At 41.1% G+C, this 24,618-nt stretch overlaps 1 protein-coding gene across 3 annotated transcripts in view; it reads left to right on the forward strand.

Annotated features, from left to right (window-relative positions):
* Nucleotides 1-6,128: 6,128 nt before the first annotated feature.
* Lrig2 (leucine rich repeats and immunoglobulin like domains 2) overlaps nucleotides 6,129-24,618 on the forward strand; it is a 59,753-nt gene continuing 41,263 nt past the window's right edge. For all 3 annotated transcript variants that reach the window (XM_052179580.1, XM_052179582.1, XM_052179581.1), the window contains exons 1-4: nucleotides 6,129-6,581; nucleotides 20,885-20,950; nucleotides 24,131-24,205; nucleotides 24,476-24,610. In XM_052179580.1, the coding sequence (XP_052035540.1) occupies nucleotides 6,346-6,581; nucleotides 20,885-20,950; nucleotides 24,131-24,205; nucleotides 24,476-24,610 (512 nt within the window). In that variant the 5' untranslated portion in view covers nucleotides 6,129-6,345. The remainder of the gene's footprint in view (nucleotides 6,582-20,884; nucleotides 20,951-24,130; nucleotides 24,206-24,475; nucleotides 24,611-24,618) is intronic.

Here is a 24,618-nt window from a genome sequence, read left to right on the forward strand (position 1 = left end):
TGCTGTCCACTGGGGAATCTGCATGCATGTGGTACACATACAGACAAATAGACACACACACACACACACACACACACACACGCACATTAAAAAAAAAAAAAAAAACCTTAAACGAACAAGCAAACAAAGGACTGGCAAAATTAACAACGCTCAGCAATGCCAAACAGAAGCAACAGGAACTCTCTTTTGTTTGTAGTCTGTTTTCTGAGAGAGGGTCTCAGGTAGATCAGGAGACTGGGTTCAAACTCGATATGTATCTGAGAACGACCTTGAACTTTTGATCCTCATGCCTCTGCCTCCTCTGTGTTGGTGTTACAGGTATGATGCAAGCACCCCAGGCTTTATGCCATGTTGAGGATCAACCCCAGGACTTTTAAAACCGGCAAGTATTCTATCGACGAGCTCCGTTCCATTGCTAGCCCCCAAACAGGAATGCCTGCACTCCATTATTCTAATTACTTGCCCCCCTTTTCTTTCCTTTTTAAAATGTATTTCTTTATTTATGTAGGTAGAGTCTTTCTATGTAGCTCTAGCTGTCCAGGAGCTCTTTATGCAGACAAGCCTGGTCTCGAACCACAGATTCACCTGCCTCTGCCTCCTCAGTGCGAAGAGGAAAGGTGTATGCCACCTTAGATGTTTTAAAAACTTTTAGGGCTTTAAAAATATAAACTCGACAGCCAGGCTTGGTAGGTAGTGTATACCTTTAATCCTAGCACTCAAGAGGAAGAAGGAGTGTCTCTGTGAGCTCCAAGCTAATCCAGTCTACACAGTGAGCTTCAGGACACTCAGGATTCCTTAGAGAGACCCTGTCTCAAAAACACAAAATAAAACAAACAAAAAAGAACAAAACAAACCAACAACAAACCAAACCAGAACGAAAAACAAAGCAGAGGAGATTGGGAAGGGTGCTCAGCTCCAGGGTGTAATTGTTGAGGCGTGGAGAGCGTCTTTCAGGGACAGGAAGTAAGCAGGCTTTCTCCCACCTTCTCCACCAGCGCACAAGGACATTTTCAACATTTTTCTTCTCAAAGTTTTGCTTCTCTCATTTACGTTTTTTATCAGAATTTTGTTTTCTTTTTGATTTGGTTTTTTTTTTTTTCGAGACAGGGTTTCTCTGTGTAGCCCTAGCTGTCCTGGAACTCACTCTGTAGACCAGGCTGGCCTTGAAATCAGAAATCCACCTGCCTCTGCCTCCCAGAGTACTGGGATTACTGGTGTGCGCCACCACCGCCCGGCTAGAATTTTGTTTTCATTGCAGTGTGAGTAGAGTCTATTTTTTTTTTCTTTCCAGACAGGGTTTCTCTCTGTATTCCTGGCTGTCCTGGAACTCACTCTGTAGAAGAGGGTGGCCTCGAACTTAGAAATCTGCCTGCCTCTGCCTCCCAAGTGCTGGGATTAAAAGCATGTGTCACCACTGCCCGGCTCTAATTTTGTTTTAGGATATATATATATATATATATATATATATATATATATATATATATATGCATATGTATATATATGTATGTATGTATATATGTATGTATGTATATATATGCATGTATATATACATATAAGTATATATATGTATGTATATATGTATATGTAGTTCCAGTGTGTGCATACATATACATACATACCAGGGCCTCATGTATGCTAGACAACTGCTTTACCACCAGCTACACTCCAGCCCTTACGGTGTGTGGTCAGTTGCTTGGTAATGTGATCTTTGGCAATACATTTCCTATATCACCTTTATACAGACTTTAATTCTGTACCCTTTCTCTGACTATTTGTTTACCTACATCCTTCTTCCTTCCTTTTTTGCTAGCTAAGACCTTGTTATGAGTCTTGTTTTCTGGAAGGATAAGTCCTTTGGTCTTTTTACTTTTATAGTATTGGTAATTGAACTTAAGGCCTTGCGCATTCTAAGCAAGGAATAACTCCTTAGCTGAGTTACATGCCTAGCTCATTTTTATTTTTTTATTTTGAAACAGAAATAAAAGCCCAGTTAATGCCCTGGTTAGCCTTAAACTCACTCTGTAGTTCAGGTTAGCCTTGAACTTGTGGTTCTTTTGTCCCAAACTCCTGAGTGCTGGGATTACACCAGCTGGGACAGAGCCATCGGGCCTGAGTTTCTGTCCGATTTTTGTTTACAGAGACAAGCTCTCCATACATGTTAATTACTAAGGCTGGCCTGGAACTCACTGTCTATAGCTGAGGCTAGCCTCCAGCCTGCAATAATCCTCCTGCTGAGTCCTGAGTACAAGGATTATAAGTGTGTTCCACCAAACCCAGGGTTTTTTTTTTTGTTTGTTTGTTTGTTTTGTTTTTGTTTTGGCCAGGCTCTCATGTAGCATAGGCGTTGGACTCAGACTGGCTGTGTATTGAAGGCTGTGAATTTCTAATACTCCTGCTTCTCTGCCTCCCAGATGCTGGGATTTTAGGTATGTGCTACTGTGCTTACCTGTTTTATTTTTATTTTTTTTTTAAATAGGGTCTAATTATGTAGCCCTGGTTGGCTTGGAATTCGATATGAGAACACTAGAGCCTACATGGTAGAAGAAGAGAACCAGTTCCTGTAAGTTGTCTTCCGATTTTCACATGCACTCTGTGCCACACACAATAAATGTAATAAAACAGAAACGCGCTGGAGAGATGGCTTAGCAGTTAAGAGCCCTGACTGCTCTTCCAGAGGTTCTGAGTTCAATTCCCAGCAACCACATGGTGGCTCACAACCATCTGTAATGGGATCGGATGCCCTCTTTGGGTGTCTCTGAAGAGAGTGACCGTTTATTCACATACACAAAATAAATAACTAAATCTTAAAAGAAACAAAACAGCTGAACAGGGAAAAGTATATAATGCTCTCAGACTGAAAGACTTATTTCTATAAAGATGTCAAGTTCCATGGTGATGACTCATAGATTTAGTATAATCCTAAGAAAACCCCATTCTGCATGACACTGCAAGGTGAAAATAACAGGAAAGACACTGTTGGGGTGAAAATTGTAGAAGAACTGGCTGGGCCAGCTATTGAGAAAAATTTGAAGGCTACTATAATTTAAAGATATAGTACTGCCCCATGGAGAGTTCATATGACTTTTGATACATATCAGATGTTTAATTAGATACTTAATTTAAGACATAGAACTTCAGAGTAGTGATGAAAGGCAGAAGCTTCACTGAATGAAGCTAAGCTCTCTGGATTGTCACAGGAGAGAAAAAAAGAACTTAGATCTTTTTTCTTTTCTTTCTTTTTAATTTTTTTGTGTGTGGGTTTCTCTGTGTAGCCCTGGCTGTCCTGGAACTCACTCCCCAGACCAAGCTGACCTAGAACTCAAGATCTGCTTGCCTCTGCCTCCTTAGTGCTGGGGTCAAAGACATGTGATACCTGGGTCTTTTCTTAATCATCTGCAAAAATCAATACAAGGCTAGGGAGACTGTTTATGAGATAAAGGCACTTGTCCAAAGCTGATGACCTTCGTTCAGTCCCTAGAATCCACAAAAGGATGAAGTGAGAGATCTCCTTGACAAGGATGTCCACTCTGACCTCTGTGCTAGAATATTGGCACGCACACCGCCTCCGCCGCCACCGCCACCACCACCACCACCACCAAATATCAGATAACACATATAACAGTCAGTGGTTGGAGAGATGGCTTATTGGTTATGAGCACTGGGTGCTTTTCCAGAGGATCCAGGTTCAATTCCCAGAACCTGGAGGGTGGCTTACAACAAATGGCCCGTGACTCTATTTTGAGGAATTCAATGCCCTCTTCTGGCCTCTGTGGGCACTGCATGCACATGGTATATAGACATATATGCAGACAAAACATCTATATACATAGAAATAAATTTTAAATCAATCCCAGACCAAAAATAATATGCAAATCTATTAAGGTTTTGGAGGGGAATTATCAGAGACTATTTTTTCACTTTGGACTAGAAGTGGATGATGTAACTAATTTTTTAAGATGTAAAATAGTCATTAACCAGAAAAGAATAAGAAATTTAGCTATATTAAAATAAATTTGCCGGGCTGGAGAGATGGCTCAGTGGTTAAGAGCACTGACTACTTTTCCAAAGGTCCTGAGTTCAATTCCCGGCAACCACAGATGGCTCATAACCATCTGTAATGGGATCCTATGCCCTCTTCTGGTGTATCTGAAGATAGCAACAATGTGCTCATATACATAAAATAAATAAATAAATCTTAAAATAAATTTGCCAGGCATGGTGATGTATGCCTGTGACCCAAGCACTCACGAGGCTGAGACGGAATGCTCTTGAGTTCAAGGCCACCTGGGACTATAGAGTGAGACTCCCATGCTATAAAAATATAAGTGGAGTTGGCCTGGGTAGAGAGATGGCGAGGCAGTTAAGAACACTGGCTGCATCCCACAGAAACACAGGTTTGATCTCTTGCATCCACAATTTTCTGTGAGTCTCAGTGGATCCTGTGCCTGTTTCTGGTCTCCTCAGGAACTGCATACATGTGATACACAGATAATACATGCTAGCAAAACACACACATTGAAAAAAAACCAGGGCCTGGAGAGATGGCTTAGCTCTTGTTCCTCTTCCAGAAAGCCCTAGGAGGCCAGCAGAGGGCATTAGAATCCACGGGGCTGAATTTCATGCTGTCCAGTGTGTGTGCTGGGAACTGAACCCTGGTCTTCTGCAAGAGCAGTATGTGCTTACTTAACAACTGAGCCATCTCTTCTGTTCCCAAAGTGTACATTTTTGATGAAGTCCTATATCTCTATCATTTTTCTGGCTTCACATTTTGCTTCAATGATAATAAATAGCAGTTGCTGTTAATTTTCATGGTCATGTTTACTGGGAGAAGAAGGGAGAAGACGCTGAAGGAGACAGCTTTCTAAAAGTCCTAAGCAGTAGACAAGCACACGAAGACAGTCAGAAAAATAATTCTAACCCAAAGGTATGACATGGATGGAAATGGTGTGTGTGTGTGTGTGTGTGTGCGCGCGCGCGCGCACACATGCGCGTGTATAACCGCCAGTGTGCTTATGGAGATGAGAGGACAGGGACTCGCAGGAGTCTGTTATCTCATTCTACCAAGTGGGGTCTGCGGATCCAACTCAGGTTGATACACTTGGTGGCAAGACTATTATTGCTAAAGCATCTTACGCACCCTGTTTTTCTTTTCTCCTCTTCTTAGATACAAAGTGTAACTATGCAGATAAGACTGAACGGGGGACTTGGGTTCAAATTCCCAAGGAGTGCTGGGATTGCAGGTGTACTGGTCCATACCTGGCTTGCAAAGTCTTTGAAAAGTATAAACACACTACACATCAGTGAGCCATTACTGATATGTTCAATCTTACTCATTTTGTAGGTAACACACAGCGGAGAGAGCACACAAGGTAGCTAGATTCCGCTGTTCCCAGTAAGTCTTTACTTCAGGATAATTTCCTTCCAGCCTTCACTTTGTTGATTGACTAAAAACCACGAACAGAAACCAGAAAACCCACATCCCCAAACCAACCCTTTATCTATTTGTCCCACTTGTTTTCCTGAAGATGAAACAATATTTTTCCAAACCCAGGAAAGAATTTTCCTTAGAGACAATTATTGAACTCCAGGCTACAGTAGAAGCTGGAGGTGTACCGACTAAATAGTGCTTCTGCCAATGGGAACTTGAAGTCCTTTCCCAGTGACAGCGTGCCTTGCTCGGGGAGTACTAGCTGCCACATTTTTTCAGGGCATGGAGTACATGCCGCAGAGGCCACCCTGGTTGGGCTCCGCAGGCCGATGTGGTCGAAGTTAGGCTTGGATCCCGCACTCATTTGCGGCTGCGGTTTGGAAGATAGCCCTTCTGCCATTCCCTTCTCCTGGAACCTACAGAATAGGTCCTTCTCACTACTACAGCAGATCAACCCGCTGTGAAATTTGGCGCTCTGGGTTTCGCACTGCCATTCTATTTTAAGGACCTAGTGCGCCCACAAGCGGAGGAATAGCTGCAGAACTGCAGAAGAAGCTTTGAAAAAGAGAAAGGGCCACCGTAATGCTCGCCTCCTAGGGGGCGGGGCTATCCTAGGCCTCGCCCCTCTCAGAACCCAGTTTCCGACGCAATCTCATCCTGGGGCTCCGATTGGCTGGCTCCTGAGCGTGAGGACGTTGCGTTGCGGGGCGGGGCAGACGAGTGGTGTCTGTCAGGGTTTCAGCTCTACGCCCCCGACCGCCGCCCCCTCCCCTGCGGTCGCGTAGTTTCCTCTCGCCTGCTCTGAGAAGGGACAGGTGACGGCCCGGGCTCCTGTGGCGGTTCAGCCTCCGGGCGCCTCTCCTCTACCGAGTCTCTGAGCTAGCCGCAGTCCTCGAGCAGGTCCCGGCCGGGGGAAGATGGCGGCCGCGCCCCGCGGCGTCTGGGAGCAGCGGCGCCGGGGCTGTGGGTTGAGACCCCTCGCACGGTTGCTCATCCTTGCGCAGGCGCTGCGGCTGCTGCCCGCTGCCCGGGCCGGCCTGTGCCAGGCGCCCTGCTCCTGCCGTCTTCCTCTGCTGGACTGCAGTCGCAGGAAGCTGCCGGCGTCCAGCTGGAGGGCACTGTCGGGCCCGCTGCCCCCCTACATCTCCAGCCTGTGAGTAGAGGGCCCGAGGGCGCGGTCGCCAGCGAGTTCGGCAGGGAGCTGTCCTATTGAGATTGTGAACTTTGAATGTTCGGGGTTTCCCGGTACTCTTGGGAAGATAGGGGTTAAGATCTGGGGTCCTAGGGGATCTGTGACGTTCCGGACTGGAGATGTTTAGTGTTGGACTCACGTGTTCTGAGCAGCACAGCTGAGACTGGATGGCTGTGGGTCGGGTCCAAGTGCTAAGCCCTCTTTGGGCTACATATATATATATATTTTTATTCCAGCTTGACTGGTCCTTGGGCACGTGATGCAAACACGATCTCTCCCAAAGATACAGGAGCTCTCTTTGTCCCCAGTTCTCCCATCGGCTCATTGTATGTTTCAGTTTTGATACCTGACTTCTTGATAGGGTTGAAAACCTCTGCATGCATAAGGAAGATCATTGCTGATCCCTAATATTTTTGTAAGAGCAGTATTCTTTAGTAATCAGTTTAAAGAAGGGATTTTTGTTTCTTCCCAAATCAGCGATACTTTGTTTTCACTATGTTACTTTGAGTCAAAGAACCTTCATATCAGATCTCTTTGTTTATGAGTCCAGTGCAGTGGTTGAGTGGATTCTGGAGTCTCTAGCTCTGACTTTAAATCCTGACAAAACTTGTATTAGCTAGTGGCACTTGGAGAGCTCACTGGTCTGAGTCAGTAGGTATTAAATACAACAGTAGATCTTAAATACAGCAATTATGAGACTTCTTAGCCACCAACATACAGTTATGTCTCTGCCACTAACTGATCAACATGCTTATTAATTGACTTCTAGAGTTACCTCTGAAAAAGACTTTTCACCAAAAATAGTTTTGTGATATCATTAAAATACAAAGACTGGTTAGGTTCTCACTGGAAATAGAATACAGATAGAACATCTGTATTGTAGAGGTTAAGTATACATTTGCAGAATGTATTTATAGGTTAGCATAGATAGGAAAGAAGCCAATTCCTATATTCATTGAGAAAATTAGTAACTGCTACAGTTAGTATAGAATTGCAATATAGTAATACAGTTTCTATCATTTTTGCGGTGGTTATATCTATAGCTTATTCTGGTTTAACTCAGACATTAGTATTATCATATAGCATAGTCTGAATTAGACTAGGCATACAGTAGGTGCCTTTTTGAAGAAATTGCTGAGACAGCTACCTGATTATGATAGACTGAATCTGACATAGTATGACTTAATGTAACTAATTGAAATAAATGTGTCCTGCTTTTGAAGATCCTTCATTGAGACTTGCCAAGTGTGTTTGTTTAGTATGCATGAAGCTCTGTGTTTGAACACTAGTGCTAAAAAATAATAAAAAAAATCATTAGTAAGTATATAGTAATTATAAGTAATATTACCAAAGATGCAAATTGTCAGAAGCAAACTGACATTTAGTTGGTTTTATTTATTTATTTTTGTCTTTTCCCTCTGGTGTTTTGAGAGGAGATACTGCTAGGTAGCTCAGGATGACAAACTGTCTATCCTCCTGCCTCAGCTTACTGACTGTTGCCCACTATTCCCATATTGCATTCAGAAAATTGAAATTAAAATGAAATTGGCATTTTTAGTTGAAGTGAAATGCCTTGAAGAACAATTCTCTTATAGTCGACTATTTTGAATATAGTTTCACTAAAATATCAAACCACAGGCAGAATGCAGCCATGTTCTTTGTCAGAGTGTAATTTGAGTGGGCTCTAGTTTGATTGCCTCTAGAGTCCTTGTTCTCTGAAACTGAATGAGCATGGTGTCTACTGCTTATATTATCAGCATTTTGGCGGTAATGTATGGCTCACTAACTTCTTAACATTCTAGGGCTTTTCTAACCCAAAGCTTAAAATTCTGCTAATTTCCTCTTGCAAACCAGTTCTAAGATCCACAGAACAATGATCATCCTATTGTAACAACAGCCTCACTTCTTAGTGTGGAATTTTTATATTAGTTACTTTTCTTTCTTTCTTTCTTTCTTTCTTTCTTTCTTTCTTTCTTTCTTTCTTTCTTTCTTTCTTTCTTTCTTTCTTTCTTTCTTTCTTCTTTCTTTCTTCCTTCCTTCCTTCCTTCCTTCCTTCCTTCCTTCCTTCCTTCCTTCCTTTCTTTCTTTCTTTCTTTTTTTCTTGGTTTTTCAAGATAGGGTTTCTCTTTATAGTCCTGGCTATCCTGGAACTCATTCTGTAGACCAGGCTGGCCTCCAACTCAGAGATCAGCCTGCCTCTGCCTTTTAAGTGCTGGGATCAAAGTCATGGGCCACCACTGTTACTTTTCTTGTTGCTGTGACCAATTATCTGACACACACATCAACTCAGGGGAGGAGTTTTGGCTTATGTCCTAAGAGATGCAGTCTGTTACAGAAAGGAAGACTCCACGGCAGAAGGAACATGCAGTGGCTTGCTTACAGCTAGATGGAAGAGGAAACAGGTTTTTTTTTTTTTTTTTTTTTTTTTTTTTTTTGTTGTTGTTGTTGTTGTTGTTTGAGACAAGGCCTTTCTAAGTAGTCCAGGCTTAAACTCTTATTTTTCCTATTTTTGCCTCCTGAGTGCTGGGATCATTCTGTGAATCATGTTGGACACTAATATATCTGTAGTTTTTGATTTGTGTCATAATGTTGATGCTTAAAAGTTTTGGACTTTAAGGATTTTGGATTTCTCAGTGAAGCAGTATAGAACAAAATCAGAACAGGGAAGTGGGAAGGGTTGGGTGGGAAAACAGGGGGAGGGAAGGGGACTGATGGGACTTTCGGGGAGTGGGGGTCCAGAAAAGGGGAAATCATTTGAAATGTAAATAAATATATCAATAAATTTAAAAAAAAAAGGATTTTGGATTTCTGGTTAGGAATATTCAATTTATATTTAAATTCTTCCTAGTTATTCTGATATTCAGTATTAATGGGGAAGCACTTAGCCAAACTAGCTATAGTGTGCTAGGGCCTTGTGCCTGCTATGCAAGTCCCGTAAGCTCTGTCCCCAGCCCAAATTGTCATTGCTTCTCAAATGCCAATTTAGGAGATCTGTATTTTGTTTAATTTTTCAAAATTCCCTTGTGCTTTGGAAGACCCACAGATTCATTTTTATTAAAAATACTTTGTGAGGAGCTAGAGAGAAAGCTCTGCGGTTAAAAGCACTGTCTGCTCTTGTGGAGGGTAGGGTTCCCAGCACTCAGGCAGCTCACAACCATCTGTATCTCCAGTCCTGGGGATCCGAGGCCAGGGCTCTACTGAGAAACCCTGTTTCAAAAAACCAAGGGGAGCGGGGGATAATCACATAGTTTTCTAATGCTTGAAAATACATTTCTCTCATCTTAGTAAATAGCCTTTTAAAATGGATAAATTTTTATTTTTAATGTGTATGTTTCTCTGTCTGTCTGTCTGTCTGTGTACATATAAGTGCCTGGAGACCAGAGGTATTAGATCTTCATGAAGTAGGACATTGTAAGCTGCTAGGAATTGAATTCAGGTCTCTGGGAGAGCACTATGTGCTCTGAGGTGCTGACCATCTATCTACCCCAATCTTTTGTTTGTTTTTTTTTTGGGGGGGGGTTGATTTTTTTGAGACAGGGTTTCTCTGTATAGCCCTGGCTGTCCTGGAACTCACTCTGTAGACCAGGCTGGCCTCGAACTCAGAAATCCGCCTGTCTCTGCCTCCTAGAGTGCTGGGATTACAGGCGTGCGCCACCACCACCCAGCTATCTACCCCAATCTTATAGTTCTGAATTTTTGTAGGGAGGCAATGTATTATGAGATTATGAGATTGTCTTTTCACATTATTTTGAGGCAGAGACTCTCAGTTAAACCAAGATCTAGCTAGCTTGCTGGGGGGAACCCCTGTCTCTACCCTTGGAGACTGGAATTATAGATGGGCCACCATACCCACCCAATGTTTATGTGGGTTCTGGGGACCTGAACTCCAGTCTTGAACTTGCCACGTGCTTTTAACTGCAGAGCCATCTTCCTAGCCCTGCTGTATTCTTTAAAGGGTGTCGTAAGCCTAATGAGAAACTGGCATTTAACCAATGAAGAAAGAGCATATTAAAAGCTTAGCAAAAATGTTTTTAAGAAGGGCTTTTAATGTGTTCTTATATTTTCTTTTATGTGCCAAAGTAGATGACTCAACTAATTCTCTATTACTCTAGTCATGAAAAATGTTAGGATGTTCACTTGAGACAAATTAAAATCAAAGCTATTTAAATAATTTTACCCCAACCAAATTACTACATTTGTATTTAGGACAATCTCCAGAAGAGTGGAATAGTTTTTGTACTTAACTTTTATTTTTCCATTCTGTTTTTGTTTTGTCAAGACAGGGTTCTCTGTGTAGCCTTGGCTGGCCTTGATTTACAGAGCAGGCTGGCCTTGAATTCACAGAGATCTCCCTGCATCTGCCTCCTGAGGTAAACTTTATCATTATTATTTTTTAAAGGAATGTGCTTCTGCTTCTGTTACCCCCCACAAAAAAAGACTGTAATTCTGTTATTTGTAAAATAATTGGCAGGATAGATAACTAGTGATGAGCAGTTTTAAAATTAAGCAATAAACAGTTCACCATCAGAAACTGCACCATAATAATTGGAAATGAAATGCTATTTCCTATGGGTTTCTCTTGTTTTTAATATTTGTTTCAAAATACTATTATATCTTACTCATATAATTTAGATCTTGGCAAGTTTCACTGGTAAAAGTATAGATAATCCTGAGCTTAAGAGTCTTTCTTTGGAAGCAGGCAATGTGGCACATACCTTTTAATTCTAGCACTTGGGAGGCAGAAGTACGTGTGCGTTCAAGGCCGGCCTGGTCTACAGAGGGAGTTCTAGGACTGTCAAGGCTACACAGAGAGACCCTGTCTTAAAAAAACAAAATAAAATAAAAATAAAAAAAATTAAAAAAAAAAAAAAGAGTCTCTCTTTGGGAAGCTGTTAAATCTGGTGCTGGGTTAATTGATGTTACCATTGAGAAGCTAGGAAGGTGGGCCTACGTAGTGGGTAAGAGTGCTTGCTCAGAAAGCAAGGTGACCTGGGTTAAAATCAAATCCCCAGCAGTCATGTGACAGGTGGGCATGGCTGTGCATGTAACACCAGTGTATTGTGGGGAAGATGGTAGATCCCAGGAGCGTGGTAGCCAGCTAGTCTAGGTGAAACGGTGAGCTTCAGGTTCATTTACAGACCCTGTCTTAGAAAGAAGGTGGAGAGATCTGCAAAGATGGCTCAGTAGTTATGAGCTAATTTAAATTCTTCCTACAAAATAATAGAAAACCAAACAAAACATATTTTTGTTTTTAAAATATAATTAATTAATTAATTAATTAATTAAATGTATGTCAGTACATTTCCAGAAGAAGGCACCAGATCCCTTTGCAGATGGTTGTGAGCCACCATGTGTTTGCCGGGAATTGAACTCAGGACCTTTAGAAGAGTAGTCAGTGCTCTTAACCTGAGCCATCTCTCCAGCTCAAAACCTATGTTATAGAGGAATGATATGTTATTATTTTAGTGATGAAAAAGCCAATTGATATGCTTTATAATTAGGTCTTCACTGAATGTTATTTATTTAAATTAAAAAAGTTTTGGTGTGGGTGTGTGCATAGACATGATGTGTGCCTGTGTGGCACATGAGTGTGGAGGTCAGGGAACAACTTTGTAGAGTCTGTTCTCTTCTACTTTGGGTTCCAGGGGTCAAACTTTGATTGTACAACAAGTGCCTTTACCCACTGAGCCTTCTCACCAGCCCTTAAACCAATGTTTTGAATGGTAAGATAGCTTTTTGGGTGTTGCTTGTTTGTTTTCAGATAAGGTCTCCATATGGCACTCTGGTTGGCCTGAGATCCCACTTGCATCCATCTCCTACCCCCAGCTAAGATGGATTGTTTTTAATGTCCATTTCACATTTTAGACTCTTAACTTATAAATATTATAAATAGTCTGATAAAAAGACGTGAATTCAATTGATTCTTAGAAATGCTCACAAATAATGGAAATACCCTAGCTTTCTTTAGAGTATTGGATATAATCAATATAATTTCCAGACTTCTTTTCTTTTTTTTTTTTAAGGCAGAGTCTTGCTTTATATTGTTCAGGCTGTCCTCTATTTTACTGTCTTCCTGCCTTGATCTCTGAGTGCTGGGATTACAAGTATATTACTATACCTAATCCTTATTTTATTTTTAAAGATTTATTATTTTAAATCATGTGTATGGCTCTCCCACCTTCAGTCATAGGTTATCAATAGCTCCTCAGCCAAGCATAGGCAGGGGTGCTCCTCCTCATTGATGCTGGAATTCTGTCTGGCTCAATCTTGTGCAGTTGCAAGTTCGTCAGTATAATAGCCATAGCATGTCTGGAAGTCAGCATTTCACAGTTCTACCATCCACCAGCTCTTACGTTCTCTCCTTACGGCCTCCTTGGTGGTATTCTCTGAGCCTTGGATGAATGGCCGTGTGGGGAGGCTGACAGATGATTCAGCCACAGCTCAGCACTCATGGTTACTTAGGCTCCCCTCTTTGACCAGGTCTGATGAGTTTTTAAACAGTTTTTCCCACTATGATCAGCTATTAAAATAAAATGGAGACATTTAACATGGAAAAGTAAAACTTCTTTTGTCGTACTTAGGAAAAGCCACTGTTGTTTGCTAGATAGGCATTTTACACATGTATGTATCTTTTTCCTTTCTTTTGAAAACACAATTGAAGCCACTTTGTATAAATATGTGTATGCATGTTGCAATTTATCTTGATAGCATGTAGGTTTTGTTTAAGGGGTTTGTGTGTGTGTGTGTGTGAGTGTGTGTGTGTGTACAATAACTCCTTGGTAAGTAGTTTTCCAAAAATATATGATTACATATGTAGACTAGATTCTTAGAAGTTGTATTAATGCATGATTCTGGAATATCAAGTAGCTTGATATCAGTGTGTACCGCAACACGTTGATCAGGTTTTTGGTAGTCTATCGATCTTATTGCTATCTTATGGAGTCAGAGTTTAGAGTCAACATTTAAGATTATGGTTTTGAAACTTTAGGGAGCTTGATAAGTGGTGGTGCATGATAAGTCCCAGTTACTCCAGAGGCTGAGCGAGAATTGCAAGTTCAAGGCCAATCCTAGCAATTTAGTGAGATTCTGTCTTAAAAGTGAAAAAGAGAGGTCTGGAGAGGTGGTTCAGAGGTTAGGAGTACTTGCTGTTCTTACAGAAGAAATGGGTCTAATTCTTAGCAACATGGCAGCTTATAACAGTCTGTAACTCCAGTTCCAGGAGATTCAATACCTAAGATTTATTTATGAATTTGTTTTAATTATGTATGTATATGTGGGGTATATGTATGTGAGTATAGGTGCCTTTGGGGTCCAGGAGAGGCCATTGGATTTCTGGAGTTAGAGTTACAGGCAATTGTGAACTGTAAAATGTGAGTTCTGGGACCTGAACTCAAGTCCTGAATTCAGGTTCTCTGCAAGAATAGTATGTACTTAAAATCCCAGAGCCAACTGATTAGCTACAATCAAGAAAGAAAGAAAGAAAGAAAGAAAGAAAGAAAGAAAGAAAGAAAGAAAGAAAGAAAGAAAGAAAGAAAGAAAGAAAGAAGAAGGAAGGAAGGAAGGAAGGAAGGAAGGAAGGAAGGAAGGAAGGAAGGAAGGAAGGAAGAAAGAGAGAGAGGAAGAAAAGAGAGGACTAGGCAGTTATACATCTGAGTGGTAAAAATGCTTACCTAACAGGTGTAAGACCTGAGGTTCAATCCCAGTACGGTAGGCAGGTGGGAGAGTAGCTGTATTACCCCCCCTACACACACACATCATTTATTAGATAATAATGGCTTTCAGGCTTTGGTCTGGCTAGTCCAACAAGGGCTTGTCTTCTGACTAAAAGTTCAGTAATCCAACAGTTGTTCAGTCCATGAGGTTGAACATGTCTTCAGTATACACCAGAATTCCAAAGAAGTAAGCTCTCACTACCACTGAAGGAATGAGGACAAGAGTGAGGACATCAGACAAAAAGCAAGAGCTTCCTTCTTTCATGTCCTTTATAGGCTGCTGCTAGAAAGGGTGGCCCAGATTTAAGTGTGCCTTCTCCTCGAATGATCCAGTGAAGAAAAATGCCTCATAGGTATTTGGATTTTGGCTAATTCCAGATGTAGTCAAGTTGACAACCATGAATACCCATTACACTAAAGTAGGGGAGTAGTTCCAGCTAGAGTTTGCCTTAGGAAATGATTATACCTGCATGTTCAGGAGATAAATGCTTAAAAGAGATGGTGCTGGACCATTGTTTTATTTCAGATTCCTTTATACATTGACCTCAGTGTTAATCATTTTATTTATATATTTAAAGCAGTCGTATAAAGTTGGGGCTGGTATTCACAGTTTATATTAGAAGAGACTCAAATGACATATAGAGAGGTTAAGTGATTTGTCTGCATTTCCTGAACTGGCTGTGCAAAGACTAGGTTCTTGTTTCCTATATTATTATGATAGTCCCAAGACTATCATACTTTAAGTGGTTAGGCACGTAGGCTTGTAATCCAGCTAGCTACTGATTACAGGAGGCTGAGGAAGCAAGATTGCAAGTTGAAAGGCTGCCTGACAGTAGAGTGAGACACTTTTTCAGATGAAAAATAAAAAGAGAGCTGGAGATGAAGCTCAGTGGGGCTGTGCTTACCCAGGACCACAACCTCTCAGTAATAGTGGAGTAGTAGAAAAACAAAAATGTGCCCCTTATGTTTGAAATGAGTGTCCCTATCACCCTACTGTTTGGATATTCTTAGAAGGCAGTGGTTGTCAGCCTTCCCAATGTGTGACCCTTTAATTCAGTTCCTCATGTTGTGCTGACCCCCAACCATAAAATTGTTTTTGTTGCTACTTTATAACTATAATTTTTCTATTGTTATGAATCGTAATGTAAATATCTGTGTTTTGTGACAAGTTTAGAACCACTTATATAGAAATATCAGGGTGGGGTTTTTTTGTTTATTTGGTTTTTTATTTTTTATTTTTTATTTTTTTTGTCTTTTGTCATTGTGGTAGCAAAATAACCTTATAGAAGCAACTTAATTTTGACTTTTTTGTTTTTTTGACAGGGTTTCACTATGTAGCCCTGGCTGTCCTACAACTCATTTTGTAGACTAGACTGGCCTTAAATTCAGAGATCCACCTGCCACTGCCACCCAAGTGCTGGGATCAAAGGCGCACATCACCGACTGCCTGGCTTGGCTCATGGGTTTGAGAGGTATAGTCTGTCAAGGAAGTAAGCGTGGGCTGTCAGGAGCAGCTTGGACTGAGGCAGTGGAAATGGGAGGTGCTTAGTTATGTGGCACTGACACTCAGGAAGCAGAGCTGACCCATTATCAAGTCCTGCCCTACAGATCTCATTTGCTCCTGCTAATGCATCTTTCCAAACAGCTTCGCTAGCTGGAAAATTGTTCAGTCACATGAGCTGAGGTGGACATTACATGTGCATACAGCAGCTCTGTGTTGGAAACAGTACAAAGGAGACCAGAGAGATTTGTCTGTAGAGTAGCACTATGTATGGTGTACCCTCAAATTGTACTTATATGGCACTGAACCTGGGTCCTCGGTGAGACCATCAAGTTCTCTTAACTGCTGAAACATCTCTCCAGACTGTGGTTTTTTGTTTTTGTTTTGAGATTGCATCTCTCTATGTAACCCTAGCTGTCCTGAAGCTCACTGTGCAGATCAGGCAGACGTACAGTTTGATGCATGCTGAGCAAGCACCGTACCAGTAAACTAGATTCCTTTGTCCAAAAAAGTGCGCAAGTTGTTACTAGGTCATCTAGGTTGTCCTCCAACTTGCAGTCTTCCTGCCTCAGCTCCCAGATTTACAATTCTGAGCCACACTGCTTGGCTAGATGTGTGTGTGTGTGTGTGTGTATGTATGTGTGTATGTGTGTGTGTTTAATATCCTTTGTAAAAGACTCCCTTGTTGGGGGTTTTGTTTTCGGTGATGTTAATAATGCCATTGATTCTTTAAAACAAGAAAGATTATTGACACAAAAGTGGGCAGACCTGAGTAGGCAGAAGAAAACAGTACTCTGTGGCTGCAGGAATTCTTTGTAGTTGGCCTGCAGAACTTGTGACTTCTCTGAGCATTCTGTAAATAATTTACACCCTGATGGCACTGCACAACCACAGTAATGGCACCTCTGGCTCCGGATGATGTAAGCATTTTAATAATTGATCGCTTATTACAGCTGCTTCCCTGTAGCATGAGTGGGAAGGGAGAGACCTTTACATATCAGTCATCCATTATCACTCATATTTGTAGTGTTAGAAAACACAGGAAAGGCTATTGATTGTTAAATACATTTTGGGGATAGTTGAAGGGAATAGTTGGGGCTTTCATTCTAATAATAGCAATGCCTGTGATGCCTTACCAAACCTTGTCTTCCTGGTAGATGATGATGATGATGTGAGGAGGAGGAGGAGGAAGAGGAGGAGGAGGAGGAATATGTATATGGTGTGCATATGTATTTTGCATATGTGTGGACATATGTGTCTATGCAGATGAGGGTGCACATCTGTGCACATGGGTGAAGGAGGTTCAAAGTTGGTGTTGGAAGTATTCCTTTGAGCAGGGGTCCCTCAGTTGAACCCAGAACTGAATTTGTCAGTCAACCTATTCAGGTTGGTCTTGGGATCTTGTCGCTGCCTTGTAAGTACCTGAATTACAAGTGGGCTTTCAGGACCACACGGCATTTATGTGGGTATAAGGGATCCAAACTCTGGTGTTTATGATCACATGAACTCCTTCCTAAGAGTTCTCCCATGGGTGCCACTTAGTGTTAATATGGAGAGTTCTTGACCAATTAATTTCTTTTCTTTCTTTTTCTTTTTTTTTTCCAGATGTGTTTTCTCTCTGTACCTCTGTCTGTCCTGCAAATTACTCTGTAAAGCAGGTTGGCCTTGAGCTCAAGAGACCTGCCTGCCTCTGCCACTGCCCTGACCAATTTCTTTAATTTCTCTAATTTCTCTCTTTTTCTCCCTTCCTTTCTTTCTCCCTCCCTCCCTTCCTTCCTCCTTCCTTCCTTCCTTCCTTCCTTCCTTCCTTCCTTCCTTCCTTCCTTCCTTCCTTCCTTTCTCCCTCTCTTTCCTTCTCCCTTTCTTCCTCTCTTTCCCTCTCTCTCTCTCTCTCTCTCTCTCTCTCTCTCTCTCTCTCTTTTTCTCTCTCTCTCTTTCTTTCTAATATCTAAGTACACTGTAGCTGACTTCAGACACACCAGAAGAGGGCATCAGATCCCATGGTTGCTAGGATTTGAATTCAGGCCATCTCTCCAGCCCCCAATTTCTTTTAAATAAAATACTTTAAAAGATAGTTTTTTATCAGTATTATCACTTAAAAAAAAAACAATAATAATGCTTAGTTTTGTCCCCATGTAAATTAAGTGGCTAAGATTTACTGATAAGCAGGCATGAATCTAGCTGAGAGCAAATTGTTCAGCTGTGCCATCCAACATGAACTTGCCAACTGCCTGTGGCAGCACTGGGAGACAGACTGATCTGTAGTGTTTCTCCAGTGTGCCCCTGCTGCTAGCCATATTGAAACATGCAGTAGGTCTCTTGGGCAAACAGCTTGTGTGAGCTAGGTTCTACTTGAGCATTGTAAAGATGACAGCTGAATTTTTTAAAAGATTGCTTAAAAATTTAAACTCATGATCAACTTTAGTGAAAGTTGTATTCTAATAAACTACTTGCTAGAGATGGGATGAAATTTTGAATAAATAGCTTCTCTACTCTTAGTTTCGTGTGACTTTGGATTAGCAAGTTATTAGTTGTTATGCTTGTTTTATGTATAAGCACAGTGAGAAATATTTGCCTTGCATTTATGTGCTAATTCATTTGGTAATACATAGAAGACTGCAACTTAATAAATATTAAACAAGAACTGTCACCATCATCAACATAATTTGAAGATTTATTACCTTCTTCAGAAGCTAGGAAACTCTTTTTAGGAAGACCAAATTCCTTGCTTGGATCTTGCTATGAGCACGTTAGCCTTGCACTGTCCTTCAGTGTCAGCCTTTATGCATTACCTCCACATCCCCAGCTCAGTTCACATTATAGACACTATCATTTTGACTTGGGAAATCTACCTTCAGATCTGTTTATAGCTGGCCAGTAGTGGTAGTACATGCATTTAAAAGGCAGGTGGATCTCTGTGTATTCAAGGTCAGCCTAATCTATAGAGCTAGTTTCAGAACATCCAAGGCTCCATAAAGAAACCCTGCCTCAAAAAAAATTTTTTTTGTTTGTAGCTGATCTGTTATAATCACTACAAGAGATGAAGACAAACAAACAAGCAAATAAAAAAACAAAACCAACCTCCCTCCCCCCCAAAAAAACAACCCATCGTTAAGAAAGCAAGGGGTGCCGGGCAGTGGTAGTCATGCCTTTATTTAATCCCTGCACTTGGGAGGCAGAGACTGGTAGATTTCTGAGTTTGAGGCCAGTCTGGTCTACAGAGTACGTTCCAGGACAGCCAGGGCTGTGCAGAGAAACCCTGTCTCAGAAAAAAAAAAACCAAACCAAACCAAAACAAAAGAAAGCAGGGGACAAAATATCCATTATAATTTGTGAAAAAATTAGTTGGTGTATGTATAAAGCATTTATCAGAGGGCTGCAATATACGTAGTAGTTTCCTTTGTTGCTGCTAGAAAAAGATAAACTATGAGGAAGCTAGTGATAAGGATAGAAGACCTTATATCCTCTTATTCTTTTAAAATTTTATCTTATTTTCATTTCTGAGACAGGGTCTCAGTGTCTCACTGTGAAGCCTTAGTTGGCCTATAACTAGATCTGCCTAATTCTGCCTTCCAAGTGCACCTCCACACCCAGCTTGTTTGTTTTTGAGAAAAGACTTTGCTATGCAATCTAGGTTGAACTATAGTTTATGCCCTTCCCACCTCAGCCTTCCAAGTGCTGGGAATTTAGACATGGACCACCATGCCTATATTGCTTATGGATTTTTATTATTAAACCATACTAATTTATTCTAAATTACGAAAAAAAACATTAAAAGTCGAAAAGTATTAGATTTATTGACATTTGGACAGATTTACTCATAAGCATTTCTTTTGGTAATACTGAAATTCAGTTGCACTTTTTTAAGACATGGTCTTAATATATAACTCTGACTGGCCTAGAGTTTATAGGCAAAACTCAAATTGAGTGATTTTCCTGCGTCTGTTTTCTTAGTGCTGAGATTACAGACAGTTCGCACCATGCCTGACTTAAAATTCACATTTAGGGGCTGGTGAGATAGCTCAGAGGTTAAGAGCACATACTACTCTTGAAGAGAGGACTCTTTAGTCCTGGCTGTCTTGGAACTCACTCTGTAGACCAGGCTGGCCTCAAACTCAGAAATCCGCCTGCCTCTGCCTCCCAAGTGCTGGGATTAAAGGCATGCACCACTACCACCACCACTACCACTACCACCACTACCACCACCACCACCACCCATCGAAGAGAGGACTCTTGCAGAGGACAGCATTGAATGCATATAATCCTAACTCCAGGGTAATCTGATGCCTTTGGCCTCCATAGGCACCTATACTCCCACGCACATAGCCACATCTGAACATAATTGAAAATAAAAAGAAATCTTATGTTTGTTTGGTTGGTTATTTATTTTTGAGACTGAATCTTACTGTGTAGCTCTGACTGGTCTGGAACTTGATATGTAGACCAGGCTGGCCTGAAACTTGTGCCTCTGCTTTCTAAGTGCTGGGATTAAAGGCATGTACCACAACACCTGGGCTAAACTCTGGCCTCAGTGGGAGAGGATGCACCTAGTCCCACAGCGGCTGGGTTGGGTGGTGGTGATGGAGGTGATGGTGGAGATGGTAGAGATGGTGGTGATGTTGATGTTTGTGTGTGTGTGTGTGTGTGTGTGTGTGTGTGTGTGAGAGAGAGAGAGAGAGAGAGAGAGAGAGAGAGAGAGAGAGAGATCCAGAGGGGTCCTTCCCTTTTTCAGAAGAGAAAGAGAAGGTGAAATAAGGGGAGGACTTGTGTGAGGGGGTACTTGGAAGAGAGGAAGGGGTGATACTGAGTTGTATAGTGAATAAATACATTAATGAATTAAATAAAAAAAGAAAAAAATTACTTTTGTAGGACTTAGTAGTCCTGTTTTAGTTTTGTACTTCCTCCCTTCTTCCTCCTTTGGCCACACTAGAGAGGTGCCTAGGTCTTAGCCCCTCTATCACTGAGGGATGTCTTCCTAGCCCCTGCTCTGTTTGATTTTTCTCTGAGGTTTAGCTTCCGCCACTAAGCTCAGTATATCTGTCTTCTTTCAGGGATTTGAGTCATAACCGGTTGTCTAACTGGAACATCAGCTTGGAATCAGAAGCATTACAAGAAGTGTAAGTTATTTTTATTCATTCAATATTAAAGTCTTTGAAGTAACCTAATTATGAATCTGAATATTTTTGGTGTGTATTTGTGTGTCTGTTTGTGTATGTGTGCACTGTTAAGTACTTGTGGAGTCCAGAGATCAACATTTAGTATCTTTGTGAGTTGCTTGTATGCCTTACTTATTTGAAATAATCTTTTGTGAATTTCTTTTTTTTCTTTTTTTTTTTAATACATTTTAAGTTTGTTTTTTGTTTTTTGGATTTGTTTTTTTCGAGACAGGTTTTCTCTGTATAGTCCTGGCTGTCCTGGAACTCACTCTGTAGACCAGGCTGGCCTGGAACTCAGAAATCCGCCTGCGTCTGCCTCCCAAGTGCTGGGATTACAGGCGTGCACCACCACCGCCCAGCCTTTTGTGAATTTCATATATTTTGATCATATTCTTTCCTTTCCCCAACTCCTCCCAGATCCTCACATACTTCCCTATTTTGCCAGCTTCATGCTCTCTCTCTTTTTTGTTTTTGCTTTTTTGAGAAAGGGCTTCTTTCACTCTGTAACCTTCACTGGACAGGAACTTACTTTTTGGATCAGACTGGCCTCGAACTCACAAAAATCAACTTGCCTCTGCCACCAAGCCTGGCACACACTCTCTCTCTTAAAAAACAAAAGCTAGGGGCTGGAGAGATGGTGGCTCAGTGGTTATGAGCACTGACTGCTCTTCCAAAGGACCTGGGTTCAAGTCCCATATAGCAGCTCATGACTGTTTCCAAGATCTGACACTTTCACACAAATATACAGGCAGGCAAAAAAAAAAAAAAACCCAAAAACCAGTGCATATAAAATAAAATTAGATAAAGTAGAAAAGCATAAAAACTAAACAAACAAACAAACAAACAAGGAATCTATTGGCTAGCTATTCCTGAGCCCAGAGTCTTCCCTGGAGACTATGGTTGACAGACTCATTTCACTCATTTCTTCACTCCATTGAAGAAAGTGGATTTCTTCTCCTAGCAGTTACCAATTGTAAATAGCTTTCAGTCTTAGAGTGGGACTTCATGCCCACTTCCCCTTGGGGTTCTGTCTGGCTTGAGCTTGTACAGGTCTTGTGCATGCTGTTGTAGTCTCTGAGTTCATATTTGCATTTGCCCTGCTGTGTCTAAGAAGACAGCTGTTTCCTTGAGGTTACCTAGTACCTCTGGTTCTTAGGATCTTTCTGCCTGCTCCTTTTCTTAGACTCCTGAACCTTGGTGGGAGGGGTTGGGTATAGATTTCGAATTTAGGGTTGAGCGAGTCTCTTTCCACACGTTGATTAGTTAATTGCCATCTACTTCAAGAAGGATCTCTGAGGGTTGAGACAGACACTGATCATGTGTATAACAATATGTCGTTAGTTGTTGTTTCAGTGGTATGCTCATTTAACAGAATAATAGTAGCAGATTTCCCTTTAGGGCCTGTGACCAGGTTTTTGTCCTCTTCTACCTTATTTTTTGAAGCACCATCTTTTGAAATCTGGACCTCAGGCTGGTCATTGAGCATCAGGGATCCATCTAGCTCCGCTTTCCCACCTCAGTACTGGGTGTGCAGATGTGCGCTGCTCTGCTCAGTGTATATTGGTTTTAGGGGTCCAGACTCAGGTCCTCATGTTTGTACAGCAAGTACTTTACTGTCTGGACCGTTTCTCAGTATGAATTGGGGAATATTTAATCTAGAGTTGCTGTGAAAAAAAATTGAAGGAATTGAAGGCTGGAGAGATGGCTTTGTGGTTAAGAGCACTTAATGCTCTTCCAGAGAACCTGAGTTCTGTACCCAACAACCATGTGAGGCAGCTCACAACTACCCTACTATCTTACAACTCTGTCCCACCCCTTTTTAAAGATTAATTTCTAAGATTAAAATATAATTGTAGCATTTCTTCAATCCCCCTTTAAAAAACTTTTTATTATTTTATGCGTATGGGTAGTTTGCCTGCATGCGTGTCTGTGCACCACATACGTGGAGGATTCGCAGAGGCTGGAACAGGAATCAGATACCATGGAACTGGAGTTAGAGACAGTTATGAGTTGCCACATGGGTGCTGGGAATCAAACCTGGGTCTTCTGGAAGAGCACCCAGTACTTTTACCTATGGAACTATCTCTTCAGTCCCTTAGACACCCCCCTTTTTTTGTAAGGTTCCTGTTTTTTTTTTTTAAAGATTTATTTATTTATCTTTATGTATATGAGTACACTGTAGCTGTACAGATGATTGTGAGCCATCATGTGGTTGCAGGGAATTCAGGACCTCTGCTCCCTCTGGCCCTTCTTGCTCTGGCCCAGAGATTTATTTATTAAGTACACTGCAGCTGTCTTCAGACATATCAGTAGAGGGTATCAGATCTCATTACAGATGGTTGTGAACTACCATGTGGTTGCTGGGATTTGAACTCAGGACCTCCAAAAGAGCAGTTAGTACTCTCTCCAGCTGAGCTCCCCCCTTTAAAAAAGGCAGTATCTTGCTAAATAGCTTAGATTGGTTTAGAACATACCATGTAGGACAGGCTGGCCAATGGACCTGTGCATCCTCTTAACATATATCAGAGGACTGGGGTTAGTGGCATGTGTCATCATATCTGGCACAAGCCTTTGTAATACTGATTTTTCTTTTTCTTTTTTGTTGGTACTGTTTTTTTGAGACAGTCTTTCTGTTATATAGTACAGACTGGTTTCGAACTTAACATTCTCCTTCCTGTTCCTCTGAAGTAATGGGATTACAGATATGCTAGAACTACATCCAGCATTTAATGCTGACTTTAATGGTAGAGCATTACTATGAAGTAGCACATTAAAACTGCTAATTTCTTAGAGCTGGAGGGGTAGCTCAGCAGTTAAGCACACATATTGCTCTTGTAGAAGACCTGGGTTTGGCTTCCAACACACACATCAGGTGGCTGCCACCTTGACTCAAGCTTCAGGGGATCCAGTGCCATTGGTTTCTGAAGGTATTGCACTTAAATGTACAATCTTCTCTCCTTCACATAATTAGAAATAATAAAAGTCTTAAAAATGTCTAATTTCTCAGAATTATATATTTGTATAGCTTAATCTGAGTCATAGGCTCTTTCAAATTTGGATATATTAAGATATTAGCCAAAACCAGAATTCAAGAGGTAATTTCCATTATTAAACGTTAAAACTCTTTTCTCTTTTGCTTAGGAAAATGAATTACAATGAGCTAACAGAGATACCATATTTTGGAGAACCAACACCTAATATTACTCTACTTTCATTGTAAGTTAAGATTTCAGATCTCTTATTTAATTATGAATTGTGTATATATATTGTGTATATATTGTGTATATATTGTGTATATTGTAGACACACACAGAGAAATCCCTGTTTTGGAGAACCAACAACTGCTACCAGTCTGCTTTCACTATAACAGTACATGCTATTGCTTGTTTTTTCAAGTACCTGTAACTGTTGATCCTAATTATTTAGTATCTTTGTGGCCTGTGTTGGGTCACTGACAGTAACTTCAATATAATCCTTGTTTTGCAGGGTGCATAATTCAATCCCAGAAATAAATGCAGAAGCATTCCAGCTTTACTCTGCTCTTGAGAGTTTAGACCTCAGTTCCAATATAATATCAGAAATCAAGACATCTTCATTTCCTCGAATGTCACTGAAATACCTGTAAGTAA

Source organism: Apodemus sylvaticus, chromosome 4, assembly GCF_947179515.1.
Source record: "Apodemus sylvaticus chromosome 4, mApoSyl1.1, whole genome shotgun sequence".
In the NCBI taxonomy this organism is placed as follows: Eukaryota; Metazoa; Chordata; class Mammalia; order Rodentia; family Muridae; genus Apodemus; species Apodemus sylvaticus.